Here is an 18,378-nt window from a genome sequence, read left to right as displayed (position 1 = left end):
GCAAGGTAGCATGAAGGCAAAAAAGCCTGGGGCATGTTCAGAGAATAGCAAGTATTCTAGTTTGAGTGACATCTGGTACATGTACAAGGGAATAGTAAAAGATCAGGCTAGAAATGAAAAGTAGGGGCACTTTATGGAGGACCTTTGAAAGTCAGGCTATGGAATTGGGACTTTTCTCAGGAAGTAGTAGGTAGCTTTTTGAACAAAGGCTAATCAGAGTTGATATTTAGGAAGGTGGACCTAATGGTTGGAATGTAAGGATACATTCAAACTGAGTGTGATTGGTACTAGAGACTGATTAAAACACTATAGCAATAATCTAGGCAAGAGGTAGTACAGGCCTGACCTAGTATTCTGTCGGTAAGAATGGAAACAAGACTAGATATTATAGGCCTTGTGCTTGTAAAATATACTTGGCAGAATTTGGAAGCTGTCAAGTGCAAAGCGACTCTGGAAGTGAGGCAGGATATCTGAGAATGATACCAAACGAAAGGAATAAAGGAAATTACCCCATAAAACTATAAAGAGAAAAGATTGAAAAGTTGATAGCTGAATTTCTAGATAAGACTATATAGGGCAGGTAATGAATGAGAAAGAAGATAAGCAACAGAAAGGTGAGAGAGAAAGGGAAAGATGATATGCAACAGAAAAGTAGGGAGGAGTGTTTCTAGGAGAGGATGGCAAAATTCAAACCCTAAAGCATCAAAAAAAGTCTCATTTTATCACCTGTTAAATTATCCAGTGGAATTGGGAAAATCCAAACAAAAGGGCTTAAATGTGCAGGAGTAAGTGGGGGAAACTGACCAAGGACCTGAAGGAGGGAAAATATTTACTCAGGAAATGAACAGTAATTTGTGATGCAGAGAAATTTAGAGAGAGATTGAAATTACACCTCTGAAGGGATAGAAGGAAACGAGTACCCATTTTATTCCTTAAAATAATTATTCCTAAATTTTACACTATGCAGACACCCTTCATCCCTCTAGAAAAGTCATCAAGTCCTATTTGAAAAAGTCAAAAAGAAAGGCCAAGATTGGTGGCCAATGGGAAAAGTTTCTAAAATGGATCTAGGTAGAAGCCAGTTTGTAATACTATGTGCAATAAGTCAAAATTGCTTTTAACAAAATCCCATCTGTTAGCCCAATCACTTTATAATGTGCAGTACAATAAAAATGCCGGCACTGACCAGAGGGCAGACAGCAAAGGCAAGAAGAACTACAATCCTGCAGCCTGTGGAACAGAAACCACATTCACAGAAAGACAGACAAGGTGAAAAGGCAGAGGTACATCTATGTACCAGACGGAGGAACGAGATAAAACCCGAGGAAAACAGCTAAATGAAGTGGAGATAGGAAACCTTCCAGAAAAAGAATTCAGAATAACGATAGTGAAGATGATCCAGGACCTCAGAAAAAGAATGGAGGCAGAGATTGAGAAGATGCAAGAAATGTTTAATAAAGACCTAGAAGAATTAGAGAACAAACACCTAGAAGAATAAAAGAACTAACAGAGATGAACAATACAATAACTGAAAGGAAAAATACACTAGAAGGAATCAATAGCAGAATAACTGAGGCAGAAGAACGAATAAGTGTCCTGCAAGACAGAATGGTGGAATTCACTGCTGCAGAACAAAATAAATAAAAAAGAATAAAAAGAAATGAAGACAACCTAAGAGACCTCTGGGACAACATTAAACGCAACAACATTCGCATGATAGGAGTCCGAGAAGCAGAAGAGAGAGAGAAAGGACCCAAGAAAATATTTGAAGAGATTATAGTCAAAAAATTCCCTAACATGGGAAAGGAAATAGCCACCCAAGTCCAGGAAGTGCAGAGAGTCCCAGGCAGGATAAACCCAAGGAAAAACACACCGAGACACATAGTAATCAAATTGACAAAAAGTAAAGACAAAGAAAAATTATTGAAAGCAATAAGGGAAAAACGACAAATAACATACAAGGGAACTCCCATAAGGTTAACAGCTGATTTCTCAATATCCTTCTCAAACTCTTCCAAAAAATCGCAGAGGAAGGAACACTCCCAAACTCATTCTGTGAGGCCACCATCACCCTGATACCAAAACCAGACTAAAAAAGATACTACAAAAAAAGGAAATTACAGACCAATGTCACTGATGAATATAGATGCAAAAATCCTCAACAAAACACTAGCAAACAGAATCCAACAGCACACTGAAAGGATCATACACCATAATCAAGTGGAGTTCATCCCAGGGATGCAAGGATTCTTCAATATACACAAATCAATCAATGTGATACACCATATTAACAAATTAAAGAAGAAAAACCATATGATCATCTCAATAGATGCAGAAAAAGCTTTTGACAAAATTCAACACCCATTTATGATAAAAACTCTCCAGAAAGTGGGCATAGAGGGAACCTACCTCAACATAATAAAGGCCATATACAACAAACCCACAGTAATCATCATTCTCAATGGTGAAAAACTGAAGGCATTTCCTCTAAGATCAGGAACAAGACAAGGATGTCCACTCTTGCCACTATTATTCAACATAGTTTTGGAAGTCCTAGCCACGGCAATCAGAGAAGAAAAAGAAATAAAAGGAATACAAGGGCTTCCCTGGTGGCGCAATGATTGAGAGTCCGCCTGCCGATGCAGGGGATGCGGGTTCGTGCCCCGGTCTGGGAAGATCCCACATGCCGCGGAGCAGCTGGGCCCATGAGCCATGGCCGCTGAGCCTGCGCGTCTGGAGCCTGTGCTCTGCAACAGGAGAGTCCACAACAGTGATAGGCCTGCCTACTGGGAAAAAAAAACAACAACAACCCAATCCAAAAATGGGCAGAAGACCTAAATAGACTTTTCTCCTAGGAAAACATACAGATGGCCAGGAAGCACGTGAAAAGCTGCTCAACATCACTAATTATTAGAGAAATGCAAATCAAAACTACAATGAGGTATCACCTCACACCAGTTAGAATGGGCATCATCAGAAAATCTACAAACAACAAATGCTGGAGAGGGTGTGGAGAAAAGGGAACCCTCTTGCACTGTTAGTGGGAATGTAAATTGATGCAACCACTATGGAAAACAGCATGGCGGTTCCTTAAAAAACTAAAACTAGGATTACCATATGACCCAGCAATCCCCCACTGGGCATATACCCAGAGAAAACCATAATTCAGAAAGACACATGCACCCCAATGTTCATGGCAGGACTATTTACAATAGCCAGGTCATGGAAGCAACCTAAATGCCCATCGACAGACAAATGGATAAAGAAGTTGTGGTACATATATACAATGGAATATTACTCAGCCATAAAAAGGAACGAATTTGGATCATTTGTAGAGACGTGGATGGATCTACAGGCTGTCATACAGAGTGAAGTAAGTCAGAAAGAGAAAAACAAATATCCTATATTAACGCACATATGTGGAACCCAGAAAAATGGTACAGATGAACCAGTTTGCAGGGCAGAAATAGAGAAACAGATGTAGAAAACAAATGTATGGACACCAAGGGGGGAAATGATGGCGTGGGAGGCTGATGAATTGGGAGATTGGGATTGATATATATACACTAATATGTATAAAATGGATAACTAATAACCTGCTGTATAAAAAAGTGAATAAAATTGAATTAAAAAAATTTTTTTTAAATGTCAGCACTTCATTACTACCTCTGTGCTGAATTACCTTCATTTCCCAGCATTTTGTTAATATGTAATGAAAACTCATACTTTGTTACAGAGACAGCAAAACACACAGGGAAGCACTAGGATTAGAAAATGTGTTATCTCAGATTCTGACAAAAGGTTTGTGAGGAACAAAGGGTGGGGGGCGGTATTCCCTGGCGGTTCAGTTGTTAGGACTCTGTGCTTCCACTACAAAGGGCCTGGGTTTGATCCCTGGTCAGGGAACTAATCCTGCAAGCTGTGTGATGTGACCAAAAGAAGAAAAAGAAAACAAATAATGTTTGTGAGGTAGAAAGATAGACATTTCTTGAGTCTAGTTTGTAGACTAATGATTGGCTCCCACTTCATAATCAAATGCAGTACTAGCAATTCAAAAGTATCTTTTTAAACCTATTTATCATAGAGGAAGGATTGGTGAATTATGCCTTCAATTAATCCTTTATGGAGGGCCTGCTACATGCTCTGTTGGGTGTTTTCTATCATCTTTCTGTGATTATTTTTTTAGTAGCCTGACATTTGGCTGATTTGTTTTTCATGCACATTAGATTTTTTTCCCTTTGACTTCTTTGTAGTTTCATTTTTGGTGTAGGTTTTGTTTTTTTTCCTTTCCTTGAGAGACCTGTATTCATTGTTACTGCCATGGCCATCTTTGTTACTTCCCACTGACCATTGTGAAAATTCTAAGTTTATCTGTGTTGGACTTCTTTCTAAGACATAAGTATTACAATACACCCTGTGCATAATTATTGTGAGTCACCTAGTAAGAAGGAAGAAAATAATACTGGTTATTGGTGATACTTGTATGGAATGTGTTATGTACATATCCATAGGTTAAAAATTCTGACCTGAGGAGGAAGAGGAACTGCCTTTCCTGCCCCCAGCCCCCCTTCCCCACTAGAGGTAGGAAACTAGATGCTTCTCTGTTTTTTACTATATTTTGTTATGCTAATAAGTCACAGTGTAGTCCTATAAGTTTCTTTCTTAATTTAATTCAGTAATATTTTGGGTTGTGAATGTTACTGTGATTTCCAATTTTATTTCGTCTTCTCCCTCAAAAGACCAAGAGGGCTTCCCTGGTGGCACAGTGGTTGAGAGTCTGCCTGCCGATGCAGGTGACACGGGTTCGTGCCCCGGTCCGGGAAGATCCCACATGCCGCGGAGCGGCTGGGCCCGGGAGCCGTGGCTGCTGAGCCTGCGCGTCCGGAGCCTGTGCTCCGCAGCGGGAGAGGCCACAGCAGTGAGAGGCCCGCACACTGCCAAAAAAAAAAAAGACCAAGAGACTCAAAGAGTAGAGGAGCTTTTATGACAGGTTCTGCCATTAGCATCATCAGAGTGGCCACAGAAGGTCGGATTGATTTGGCAGTGATTATTACACCTTGACACTTTAGGAAGCTTCGTGCATGGAATATGGAAAATGCAAAAGACACGGGTGCACATTTGAGGGAGAAGAATTATTAAAAAGACACTTAGTAAGAATGCTAGTTTCTCCCCATCGTGAGGTCTTCCTTTCCGTTTTTGGTCTAATGTTTAGCACTGATCAGTAATACCTTTCTCATTGCCGCATGTAAACATGTGTCTAAACTTGTAAGAATTGGTTATTTATCTTGTCTTTTACTGTCTTTTTATTAATATGAGTGATTTAGGTTTTAGGGGGTTTTTTGGCCAGTGAATGAAGGAAACAAGACCTGTCTAAAGATATACATTTTACTTAAGGCTAACAAGCTGTGTAGCCTGCTCTCCATAGGGCCTTCAGTTCCTCACTGGTAATTCAGTAAAGAAGAAAAATGTCTGTTTTAAAACTTACAAATATTCTACTAATAGCATAATACAGGGGTTGGCCAACTTCAAGTGACCTAACATACATACTTGGAGTCCTGGAGAGGAGAAACAGAACAATATTTGAAGTAATAAAGAGTGAAAATGTTCCAAATTTGAAGAAAACTATAAACCCACAAATCCAAGAAACTCAACAAACTGCAAAAGAAACAAGGAAAAAACTACACCAAGGAACATCATAATCAAATTGCATAAAATCAGTGATTAAAATAATCTTAAAAGCAGACAGGTTGGTTTTTTTTTAAGACATATTCTGTACAGGGAAACAAAGATAAGTGCATCTAAAACAAGCTGGACCTTAGCACACTGAGACAAAAAAATTGTCAACCTAGAATTCTATACCCAGTAAAAATATCTTTCAGAAATGAAAACGAGATAAAGACTTTTTCAGACATAAAACAGCTAAAAGAGTTCATCAGTAGCAGACCAGCACAAACCATTTGGAAAGCCTCAAATCCAAATGCCAGCTATTACAATTACTTGTTTTTTGGTCTTGGACATATATTTTAATGTCTCTGAACCTTCAGATTTTCATCTGTGAAAGGAGAAGAATACCTATTTTACGGGATTTTCATAGGGATCAAATGAAATATGGAAAATAATTGACATTTGTTGAGTGCCTTCATTATGCCAAGCACATGTTATCTCATTAAAAATGGAAATAAAATACCCAATAAGAGGCCTGCTACCCTGATGATTTTCTTATGCTAGCATCTCTTTTTTCTTTCTTCAGCAACTGAAAAACTTGGATTATTCTATAAGTTAGCCCAAATAGCTAGTCAGTCAAATTTTGATGAAGCACTTTTCCTAAACTTGTTTTCCTTTAGTTACCACCATTAAATATGCTTAACAGTGGGAATTAACAACTTTTCTTAGTAGAATAGACACATCTATCAAATCATTTTGTGAAAGGGTTAAGTATGTTCTAAACTAAACCTAATTTTTTTTGGCTTGTAATTTGAGTAATTTTTTTTCAGTCATGTTTATGAAAGTATAATTTATATACTGTTTATCTGATTTTTATTATAAACCTAATGGATAGGGGCCATGCGTGTCTTTATAGTTTATACATTGCCCCACAGAGTTTTTGGCACTCAGTAAATGTTAAATAATATTTCTGTTCAGCATTCTGCAGACAGGAAGCATATGGTAATAAATGTCAGAGTACAGGTTGAAAATCTCCCAAAAGTTGTATGTTATATTGTTTGGAAAAACCAGTGCAGATATTTTCGTAAATGAAACATTTTAAAAGGGGTTTCCCAGATTTATATTTTCTTTAACAATTTTCTCTAGGCTTTGTTTACTTTATTTTCAAATTAAAACTTTTCCTCTTCAGAAATAGTTTAATATTAAAAGTAGTATAACATTAATGCAGTTTCATGAGAAAATATATAAATGATTTTGTAGATAGCATAAAGAAAAAGTAATTCATAGTCTGAAGGATAGCATGAAGAAATATTTAGAGGCTCAAGCAACATAAGTCTTTATAATATATTGTAGGAAAAAATAAACAGCAGGTAGTTCTTTATCATTAAATGTCAGCATGAATTAGAGGTATATCACTGCTACAGCTAAGAAATGGTTAATCATAACCAGGTATACAAAACCATTTAGATAGTATGTATCTAAATTATCTTTCCATAATTTGCTCACCTACGATTGATTTGTTAGCCACGCTTGTTTGATTTGATTTTTGTGACCTTTTTTTAAGGATTAGCATAATCTGAATGAGAAAATATCTGAATTGGGCCATGTTAGTTAACCTCTCTAAGGCTTAGGTTCCTCATGTCTAAAATGTGGATAGGGAATCCAGGCACAGCTTAGTTTGGTGCCTCTGAATCAGATTCTCTTACAAGGCTGTAATCAGGATGTCAGCCAGGGCTGTAGTCATATCTCTGCTTGGGGAGTATTCACTACCAAGCTCACTCACATGGCTATTAGCAAGCCCTAGATCCTCTCTGGTTGTTAGTCATGGGCCGCTCCATAGGGGTCCTCACAACATGGCAGCTTATTTCCCCTAGAGCAAGAGCTGAGTGAGAGTGTGTGAGCAAGAGGATGGACAAACAAGACATCCCATCACTTTTGTCAGATATTTGTTAGAAGCAAGTCACTAGGTCCAGCCCGCATTCAAAGGGGAGGGAATTTTACAAGAATTTGAACATCACCAGTTAGGGATCAATGTAGTAGGCAACCAATTCAGAGGCTTCTCTACTACACATATGATCCACAGATAGGACAAATCATTGAATGTACTCTGGATGCTCTGAAATTCATTTGTTTAAATTATCCTAAGATCTTACCAAGATCTTGAATTCAACAGGCAAAATGATTTTACAGTTCACATTAAATATTTTATTTATTCCTAGCAACAATCCAGTAGGTTTTGTTGACCTCAGTTGTGTTGATATAAACTGATATACTGAGCGACTTGCTCAAGATTACATATCAAATGAGCTGTAAAACAGCAACCTTAGTGTAGGTCTTCTGATTCTAAGCCCTGTACTCTTTCCATTTGGCTGTAACTGCCTCCTGACCAGTACTATCTTGCATTTAAAGCCCTTCGAAAAAAGCATTATACATCTAAATGTATATACAAATTTAAGAATTTTATTTATATAGAGAGATTTTTATACATAGATTTATACAGAGAAAGGCAGACATAGATAACATTCCATCTTAGACTCTCATGTACACCACACCATTAGGATTTACAATATTGTTTCAAATATTATCATGTCAGAGTCTAATACCATTGTAAGGTCTGCAACAGCTGTAGCACTGATATACCTCTAGCATAATAGTATCTGTTAGCCTAAAACTATCCTTGCAGGGTAGATTCTATTTGGATGGAGAGATGAACAAGCAAAACAGCAGAACTGTTTTGGTGACTCGGTTCTCCCTTGGCTTCTCCTAAAGCCCTGGACTCCTATGACTTGAGTGAAGACCATGGGAACTCCAGTGAACTTTCTGCTTCCTGTTTGCATAGGGGTAACAGAATAGTTTGTTTTGAATGGATGGGCTGCTTTCGGTGGATAGTCACAGGTTACCTTTCTTTGGTCCTAAGTTGGGTCTTCTCCCTTTTTTGCTTCAGTCGATGAAGTTTCAGCCTATACCCAAAACCCCTCATGTCCACTATCAGAAAGTAGAGTGGTAACATAAGCAAGCAGATAATAGCTCTAACTGGGTTCAGTGCCTTGAAGTGTAGAGCAGGAATGGGAGAGCAAGGGTTATGAGCTATGGTAGTGGTGGTAGTTAGTATTTATACCCTTCAGATCACCCTGGAGAAAAGAGAGGTAATTTTTTTAAGGCATTTGCTAAATTCTTAAAATAACTTTGTAGTATGGTTAGTAGGAACATCTTTCTTTACAGGAGCAAAAGAATAGTTCCTACAGCTAATAAGCAAATTTGGCAAAGTGTCAGGATATAAGGCCAATACACAGAAATCATTTGTATTTCTATATAACTAGTAACAAATAATTGGAATTAGAATAACAATATGGACTAGTTATGGTTTTGGTTTGTGATTAGATAATTCTCTATAAAATCAGGGTATTATCAGACAAAATGCAGAGAAAACAGTTTTCTTCTCAATTGAATATGAAGGAAATTGTTGTCTTTCATACACACAGACACACACTTGAGTTTTTCCTTCCTTTCCTGTATAATCTGAGGATTGTGCTTTTTGGTAGTGGTTTGCTAATCCCTTTAAATAGCTCGTAATGTAAGTATTCCATAGTTTTCATTAACCGCGAATTTCAGCTTTTTTTTAAACCTCTACTCAAAAAACCATACTTGGTTGTTGTTTCATCCTTTTAGCCTGGTTGGTGAAGCAGCAAGCCTAATGCAAATCCTAAATAGCGTGATGTAGATGAGAGTCTAAGACTTTAATTATATGTCATTTTATTCACAACACTCAATTCCAGGAAGGAAAAAATGGCTTTGTTGTTGTAAAAGACATATTATGTGAGTATCATTCATTGTAAACCAAAAATGATACTGTACTATAGCATAGACAACAATGGGAACTGATTTTGAAAATGTGACCTGTATGAGAAACTGAATAATAGTGAAAGTTATCAAAATGGAAAGAAGTGTTAATGTGAAATCCAGCCTTCTCAGAAATACTCTTTCCTGGCCTTTTGCTTTTGTTGCTTGTCATGCATGAATGAAAGTGCTGCACTCTCAGGGGAGCAGGAAAGCCTCTGTGTCCGTTGTTTATTTCTTTAATCCCTCCTCCTTTGTGATTTTTGATGTCAGATCTAAAATAGAAAGCCTGTAAATATAATGATTATCACATGGATAATCACCTGCATTAGGAACCGCTCTGCTTCTCTATTCTAACCCTAGCTGTTCTCCACATGTCACATTCACTCTGTGGTTGGATTTTAACTTGACTGCTTCATTAGATTTGTGAAACTCAGTACGTGGCGCCCTGGGGCAGCACAGATGGAGACTTGCTTGTTTTCTTTTCTCACTTTTACTGCGAAGGCACGCTAAAAAGTCCTTTTCAATTTAGTGTGATCAGTTCACTTGGAATTACCCTTGATATTTGGAACCTGTCTTACTATTCTGCCCACCATTTATGCCCCTTTTTTCTTCCCTGATTTCTGACCTAATGCCTTTTCCTTCTGTCCCTCCATGCAGTGAATCTGAAGACGAAAATTCTGCTTAAAATTCTTACTGGGTCAAACTGTTCCCCTGTGTTGTTTTATTTGTTTTGCTGAGAGGGAAAAATAAATGTTGTTCTATCATTGTATCTACAAACACCTTCAGATCAGAGGTTAGCTGTGGGAAAGTCTGCAGTGATGTGAGCCAGCTGCCTTCTCTAATGGAGTGACTGGGGGCACCAGCCCAAGATCAAAAGAAGGTGGGAGGAAGTCAGGAGATAAGATCTTTTTAAGCCATAGAACAAGTGCTTAGCTTTTCAGTGACAGGGCACAGCTCTGCAAACCTGTGTGAGGGGGCGCTAAGATAGAAAATTGAGTTGACTTTTCTTCAGCATGTCCTTCCTCAGTCAGAAATATGTTGGTGCTTGGAATAGTTTACAGATGTGGAAGTGTCCTAGGGCCCAGTTTCCTTAAAGAATAATGATCTGACATTTATAAATGTGCCTTCTTGCAATTAGTCAGTTCTACTATACCATAACAGATCACAGTTGATAGCTTCTTAAATTTGTGGGAGCAGAACTGGACATTAAAAAGGCAACTTAACTACTGTATGTGAATTTTAAGTTTTTATGTCTTAGTGCAACTTCAGTCATACAGATTCTTCATATTAACTTTGTCTTATAGTCCTCTAGGTTTCTTTTGTGCCTCTGATAAAGTTCCATGTAAATAAGTAGTTCTTGCAGGGCTTCTTAGTTGTCTTTTCCATATAAGAATTAGCTTGGTTAGTTCTTGAGTTGGACAGCTTGGAAAAGTTCTACGTTGATATCTTTTGAACTTTATCCTTTTCCTTGACATCCAGGCTAGCAAATATTATTGACTCTGGTATACAAGATTCTAGTGTAAGTAAATTGTCAGAGAGGCTAACCTTGCTTGCAACAATTGTGAAGATCATAATTCCATTTTTTAAAAATCTATATCAAGTAAGGTTAACTCTATCAGCCTTATGCTTCTGTAGTCAACAGCCTAAGGAGTTGTACTTTCAGCTTATCACTTTCTATTAACTTCAGTGTTCAGCTGTAATCGTCTATTTCGACCTTTTCAAACCCTCAAAGTGGTTCTTTAAATTTATATGCTATTAGTATATTGGACCATAAGTGCATACATACTTTTCTTCCCTGTGTTTTCCTTAACATGTAGATAGTACCCAGATTTGTGCTGGAGACATTAACTGTAGTTTCTGCCTTACATGGCTTGGTGCAGCAGTCGTTTTAGTTGGATCTGCTCACTACTCAGGCTCACATCCCATCCTTCTATTAATATCTCTTGGCAAAGATAATTTTGGAGGAATGTAAGTTAAGATGTAGAGGCTCTTGACAGTTGTCTGCAGTTTTTTTTTTTTTTTTTCCATTTTCAAGGGGGAAGTGGAATGGAAAAGTAATATTGCCTCCATTTTCTGTATCAGTACTAAATGAAAATATATATGCAAAGCAGAGTGAAGAAAGGGAAAGGATTTGGTTACACAGATGTGTTTTTTGTCATTTGATAACCTATTATAAGGGCATTAGAGTATATAGTAAGGTTCATCAGATTGTGCCCTTAAGATATATTTAATATCCAGAAAAATATTGTTTTAAAATTTTTAACTGTATTTTTTAAATGATGTTCAACTTCTGTTACCCTGTCATCTTCTATCAAAGAGAAATGGGGGGGTGGGGACTTTTTATTACAAAAATTTTCAAACAGGCCAAAAAAATAGTAATACTGAATACATCTAGATTCAGTCATTAACATTTTACCATTTTTGCTTCACTTTATTTTTTTTAAGTTTTCTAAAATAAATTACATATATCATGCCATTTTATCCCAGAATACTTCAGGATGCACCTCTAAAAATCTAGAACATTTTCCTTATGAAATCGATAATTCTTAATATTATCTAATTCCCATTTCATAATCAGATTTCTCCAGTTGTCCCAAAATGTATTTTATAGCTGGTTTCTTCAAAACAGTTTACAATTAAAATCTGTATATTGCTCCTGGTCATTTTTCCCCTGCCCACTTTATCATAACATTGACTTATTGAAGAAACCAAGCTACTTGTCCTGTATAATGTCCTGCATTATGGATTTGTTCATTTGCTTTCTCAGTGTATCATTTAACTTGTTCTCCTATTCTCTATATTTCCTGTAGACTGCAAGTTATTAAATAAAATTTTTATTAATTCATGTTAAAAACTTTATAGCTGATGCTGTGTACCTTATACTGCATCATTACAGAAGACACAGTGTTTTTGGTGATCCCATTATTAATGATAAGTGATAGGATCGATCGCTGGGTTAAAGTGATGACAGCTTGATCCTTGTATTATAAAGTTATACTTTGCTCCCCATGACCAGCATGTGATCTTTGATACTTTGATTCCATGAAATACCCAGTTCCCCGTCATCCTTTCACCTAATGAATTTAATATCCATTGATGATCCTTGCCTGAGTAAATTTCATCAGGGATTACAAAGTGGTGGGTTTTCTGAATCTGTACATTTTTTAGCAGACGTTTTTCTCTACAGGTATTTTCTCTGCGTTTTTCTGTAAGGTACTGTTTTAATTAAAAACATAACCATCAGCATCTTCCTTAGGTTTCAAATGATTTTCTTTGCTGGGGTCAAAACACCTGAACTCACAGTGACAGCTACAGTAAAAACATGTACTATATCTTATTTCAACTTCTGAAGTGTGTTGACATTATGCTGCCTTTTTTTTTATGCCAAGGTAAAAAGAAATCTTTTTTTTTTTTGGTGTAAGAATAAAAATTGAACTATGTGGATATATTGAGATAATTGTGTAAAAAGAAGACTGAATGAGTTTCAAAATGGATTATTTCTTCATTACCTAGCACTTTATAATTAACTGTTCCTTTTTTTTTATTTCAGGAAGCTGCCACTTTTGCTAGAGAGCAAGGCTTTGAGGTGAGTTAACCCACAATTGTACACTAAACAGATCCTAAAGGTTTCTTCTAGCTGATAATGAAGTTCTTTTGGACAGTGATTGATGTGCTATTATACTCTCAGAGCCTCGCAGCAGTTGCCATGGAAACTTGGCAGTCGTCATGGTTTCTTTGTTCTGCCAGCACAGTGTTATGACGCACTCTGCTAGGTCTGCACCCAACATCGCCTACAGATGTTATTTATTGAATTTTGAAAAGCCTCTTGGGAAGCCAAGAGGTTGGGCACGGTTTCAAGCTGCCTCTGCAGATATGGGGCCTGTCAGTTTGTTCAGTTAAAAAGCTACCTCATTAGCTGCATTACATTTCATAAGGATTCACTGCTAAAGCAGTGGTGGAGCAAGACTAAATAGTGAAATATAATGTCATTTAAATAATTTCAACCCTACCACATGTAGATTATCATTATGTAAATTAATTTCCAAAAGTTGTACTTAACAGTTGTTAGGAACTGATTAATTTAAATACTGTTCATATAAACTTCCTGTTTGAATCTCTTTTTTTTCTTCTCTCTTCTTTTTTTTTTGATAGCATAAAGCATATACATTTTCTGAAACAAAATATTGATACTTGCTTTACTTTCCAGATAATTGATTCTGTTTTCCTCATAGAAATAGAAATATTATCTTGTCAAGATTCCAAACTCCATGTGGTTGTTGTTGGCAAAATTAAGATAGTAGACAAGACTATGTTTTTACCTACATAATATCTACCTTCCAGTCCATCATTAGGAAATACTGACTAATCTCAGCACAGGTTAATTGATAGAGAATTCACTGAGTTGGTGAGTTTTATGACTATCATATTTATTTAGCTAGAATTACATAGAATACTGTGTTCTATACAGCAACTTGGAATGTTTCATGGTAGTAATTTTTTAACATTTAATCTGACTAGAGCTGGAACATACAGAAACTCTCTCCTTATTTGCATACTCAGTATTGTCTACCATCTACAGAAGCTGTGAGCATTGACTGGATATATTAGTAAGCTCACTTTGAACTCTTTAGAGAAAGGTGTTGTATGAAATTGTGATGGAAATGTTATTTAAATGTACAAAAGACAGATTCATTATCAAGCAACAAAGTGATACATGTGTATGTTATCCATGTCATAGGCCTTGACAACCAGGCATAGGGCTTCCTTTTCTTGGAGGAAGATAGTGAGCATGTGGTATAAGTATTCTACTCTCAAGATCTTATGAAAAAAACTGTATCAGGGTATGAAACTCTGCCTCATAATGCTCAATTAATGGCAACTTTGATAGTTTCTTGGGAGTTTGCTTTTTTTGTTTTAACATATTCTCATGAATATGGGGTTGAGTCACATGAAGAAGAAGGAATAAAGATTTCCAAGTAATTTTTATCTAATTTAAGTTTCACTTTGTCATTTCCCAAACTGGCAATTGATATACAGGACTAAGTGTAACGAAGGGAATATTCAATTTAAAAGTCAAATGTTTTGATCATGAAACTATACGTAAATGTTTTCAGCCATGTTTTAAAGTTTCACTGATGTGAAATTTCAGTATTAACAATTAATACTCTCTGTTGTTACATCAAAATTCTCCAAAGATAAAAGTCTGCTGAGTATAAATTTGTGTCCTATTTTCTGTGCTAACATTTAAAAATGTATTTTGGTTCTAGAAAATAAGCAATTTTGTAGATGTTTAGAAATATAACATGACGTATAACAAATGATCATGATTCAGTAGTACCTTGATAATAATTTTTAATAGTTTATTAAACCTTACTAATTCATAGTTTTATTGCCCTCTTGAGCTATGTGCTTTGTATATGCCTGGTTTAAATACAGTCTTAGCAACAAACTACTTTTTCTATTTTCTACTAACCAGCACCATATTAACCTTTCCGTTAGTTCTTACTCATTGATTCTAGAGTTGTTTCTTTTTACCATAAATCTGCCATAAATGATTACAGCATATAAACAAAGTGATGATGATTATAGTAGGATACCTTATTACCTCCTGACATAGCAAGATGACTCAGTTGGTGATTTGACAAAGATGTGTTAGATTGGTTAAAGCACACAGTGTCTTGACGTGTCCCTTCATGGGTTCCCTAAAATATTATATGCATCACAGAATCTGTAAGAGCCATGAGTAGAATACCCTGAAGTAAGTATTGTTAATAAAATATAATCCATGTATGGCATGCTATCTAGAGAAACTGAATGATTTTAAAATGTCATGAAAGTTTCCTAAGTCCATTAGATAGGAATATGAAAGCATAGGTTTGAAACTTGGTATTTTTAAAGACTCAAACAAGAATAAATCACTTAACAGTTTAATGTCTATGGAAATGTGTCAGTGCTCTCAAGTGTAGTGTGACAAACTAGACAAAATCTGTCTTATTCTTCCCAACTTTAATTTTACCTCTTAATTTGGAGCATGAATGAGAGGAGAGAAATGAAAAAATTAAAAAAGAAAGGAAAGGTGGGCATTTTTTTCTTCCCACAAATCCACTGTCCTACCCTCATTTTCTGTTATAAATCCCAATCAGTTCCCAAAGCCACTGAGTGTTGCCACTAGTGATCTGTCTGCTAAGAGACCAATCTAAATGCCTCTAAAAATAACCATTGTTTATTCATCAGGAAATATCTTCAGCAGCATTGTTTATGATATTCTGATTAGCTTCTCTGCAAATTTTAGATAATCTTTATTTAAGAAAAAAATCTTGGACTTCCCTGGTGGCGCAGTGGTTGAGAGTCCGCCTGCCGATTCAGGGGACACCGGTTCGTGCCCCGGTCCGGGAAGATCCCACATGCCGCGGAGCGACTAGGCCCGTGAGCCATGGCTGCTGGGCCTGAGTGTCCGGAGCCTGTGCTCCGCAACGGAAGAGGCCACAACAGTGAGAGGCCCGCGTAACGCAAAAAAAAAATCTTTAAAATGAATTGGGCAATTTTCAGTAAGAAGAGGCAGCTTAGGAGGGCACTGGAGAATGAGATAAAAACTGGAGCTGGGCAGAGCACAAAGCAGAAGAGAGAGGATTTTTTTATATATATATAGGTTGATGGAAAATTGCATAGTGCCCTGTTTTAAATGACAGACCTGCTAAGAATTTAAAATGACAATTCTTTGGGTAAAAAGTTTCGTGAGGCCTTTTGGTATTTTGGAAAATCGGTTCAGACTACAGTGTTTTTAAATCAACCTTATCTTGAACTGATTAAAGGTTTGTATTTTTAGAACCTAAATAAAAATAAGGTACTTAGTAACATGTTTCATTATGAAACCTTTTTAAAGCAGTATTGAAAATTGATTTAAATTAAAGTGAAGGGCATACCTCCAAAACCTAAATAAAAAATATTTTTTATATTTTCATTCTCAGTGAAATAGAGTATATGCCAAATGATGAAGATAACTTATACCTTTTCTATTGGATCAGTTATTCAGTTTTACTCCAGGCAGCAAATTTTAATTTTCTTATTTTAGATCTCTAAAATACAATACTTCTAACCATAGAGGAAATAAAGCAATCTTTTAACATTTTCCTACTTTCACTACAGCCCATGACTCTACCCAGAGGCTTCCAGGCTTGTAGTCTTTCTCTGAGCAATGACAACTCTATCATCTTATACCACTGAGAGAGGGAAGTATTGAATTGTGCTATCCAATATGCATCTACTAGCCACGTGTGGCTATTTAAATTAAAATTAAATAAAATTTAAAATTCAGTTCCTCAGTCTCTTGGCACATTGGAAGTGCATGCATATGTAGATAGGGACTACCATATTGGACAGAGCAGATATAAACATATACATCATCACAGAAAGTTCCACTGATCAGCACTGGATAGCAAGTCCAGAGAGTTTCAGGAGGTATTGATTCCCAAAGAATTCTCCAAGATTTTTCTAAGGTTCCTGTGTTCCTTACAAATACAAAGAATGCAGTGAATGATCACCAAGAGTTTCTGGAAATAAGACACTAAGTCAGATCATGCTGGCTAAGAGAGTAAAATGCTGCTTCCTTAGGTGACTGAGTCCCAAATGACAACAGTTTTAAAACACTAGATTAACAGAAAGAGATACGATAGTCTTCAAATTCTCTTCATTTAATCACTTACTCATTCAACAAATATTTGCTGAGCACTGACTTTCTGCCTAACACTTTGAAAGCTTGAAAAATACAAATATCTAGCTATGACAGAAAAAAGCAAAACAAACAAACAATAGGGAAACAAATTTCAAACAGAGGGAACAAGAGTACATAGGCCCACAGACACAAAAGAACATAATGTACTATGTACTCCAGGAACTGACAGGAGGCCAGTGTGACTGGAACGGAGTGAGTGAGGAGGAGGTAGTATGAGACAGGATGGAGGCTGACACATCATATGAACCCCATAATTATTATAGGAGTTCCTATTTCAGAAACAAAGCAGAATACGCTGTGGTTAAGTGAGGCAATGTATGCAGACACCACAATTGGTATTCTATAAGAGTAGGTAGATTGTGACAGTATTGTTTAATATTTGTATCATCAACTTGTTAAAAATGGAATGAAGAGAATATATTCTGTTTTGGTTTTTTTTTTTTTTTTTAGTTTTGCTTGTGTTGGGTCTTTGTTGCTGCGCACAGGCTTTGTCTAGTTGCAGCAAGCAGGGGCTACTCTTCGTTGTGGTGTGCAGGCTTCTCATTGCAGTGGCTTCTCTTGTTGCGGAGCACAGGCTCTAGGTGCGAGGGCTTCAGTATTTGTGGCTCGTGGGCTGTAGAGCGCAGGCTCAGTAGTTGTGGCGCATGGCCTTAGTAGCTTTGCGACATGTGGGATCTTCCCAGACCAGGGCTCGAACCCGTGTCCCCTGCATTGGCAGGCGGATTCTCAACCACTGCGCCACCAGGGAAGTCCCGAGAATATATTTTTTAATTTGGAAAACAGTGCTAAATTTAAGGTGTGTGATCACCAGTGACAATAAAAGCATAATTGAACATTTATGAAATGATTCACAGTTTATAAAACCTTTTCTAACATATCATCGATATATTTAATATTCATACAAACCTGGTGGCTCGGGTAGGTAGGGCATGTATTGCCATATCAGTTGAACAGAAAAAATAAGCTGCATGACTTGTTCAAGGTCATATAGCTAACAGACAATAGAGCCAGAATCAGAGCTCAGCTCTCTGAGTCTGGTACTCTTTACTATATAAACTACGCTTCTTTCGTTCTCACATTCTAACGTACTGGAGGAGGAAATTAGATTCCCAGTGACCTTGGAAAATGAGAAATATCTGGAA

At 36.8% G+C, this 18,378-nt stretch overlaps 1 protein-coding gene across 2 annotated transcripts in view; it reads left to right on the top strand.

Annotated features, from left to right (window-relative positions):
• The window catches only part of ADK (adenosine kinase), a 485,627-nt gene that overhangs the window by 383,271 nt on the left and 83,978 nt on the right, over positions 1-18,378 (top strand). For both annotated transcript variants that reach the window (XM_024741096.1, XM_024741087.1), the window contains exon 8: positions 13,055-13,090. In XM_024741096.1, coding sequence (XP_024596864.1) covers positions 13,055-13,090 — 36 coding nt within the window. The remainder of the gene's footprint in view (positions 1-13,054; positions 13,091-18,378) is intronic.

The sequence above is a fragment of the Neophocaena asiaeorientalis genome, unplaced genomic scaffold (assembly GCF_003031525.2).
Source record: "Neophocaena asiaeorientalis asiaeorientalis breed wild unplaced genomic scaffold, Neophocaena_asiaeorientalis_V1.1 scaffold484, whole genome shotgun sequence".
Lineage (NCBI taxonomy): Eukaryota > Metazoa > Chordata > Mammalia > Artiodactyla > Phocoenidae > Neophocaena > Neophocaena asiaeorientalis.
Note: the sequence above shows the minus strand (reverse complement) of the source record. Positions and strands in the feature narration are given on the sequence as shown.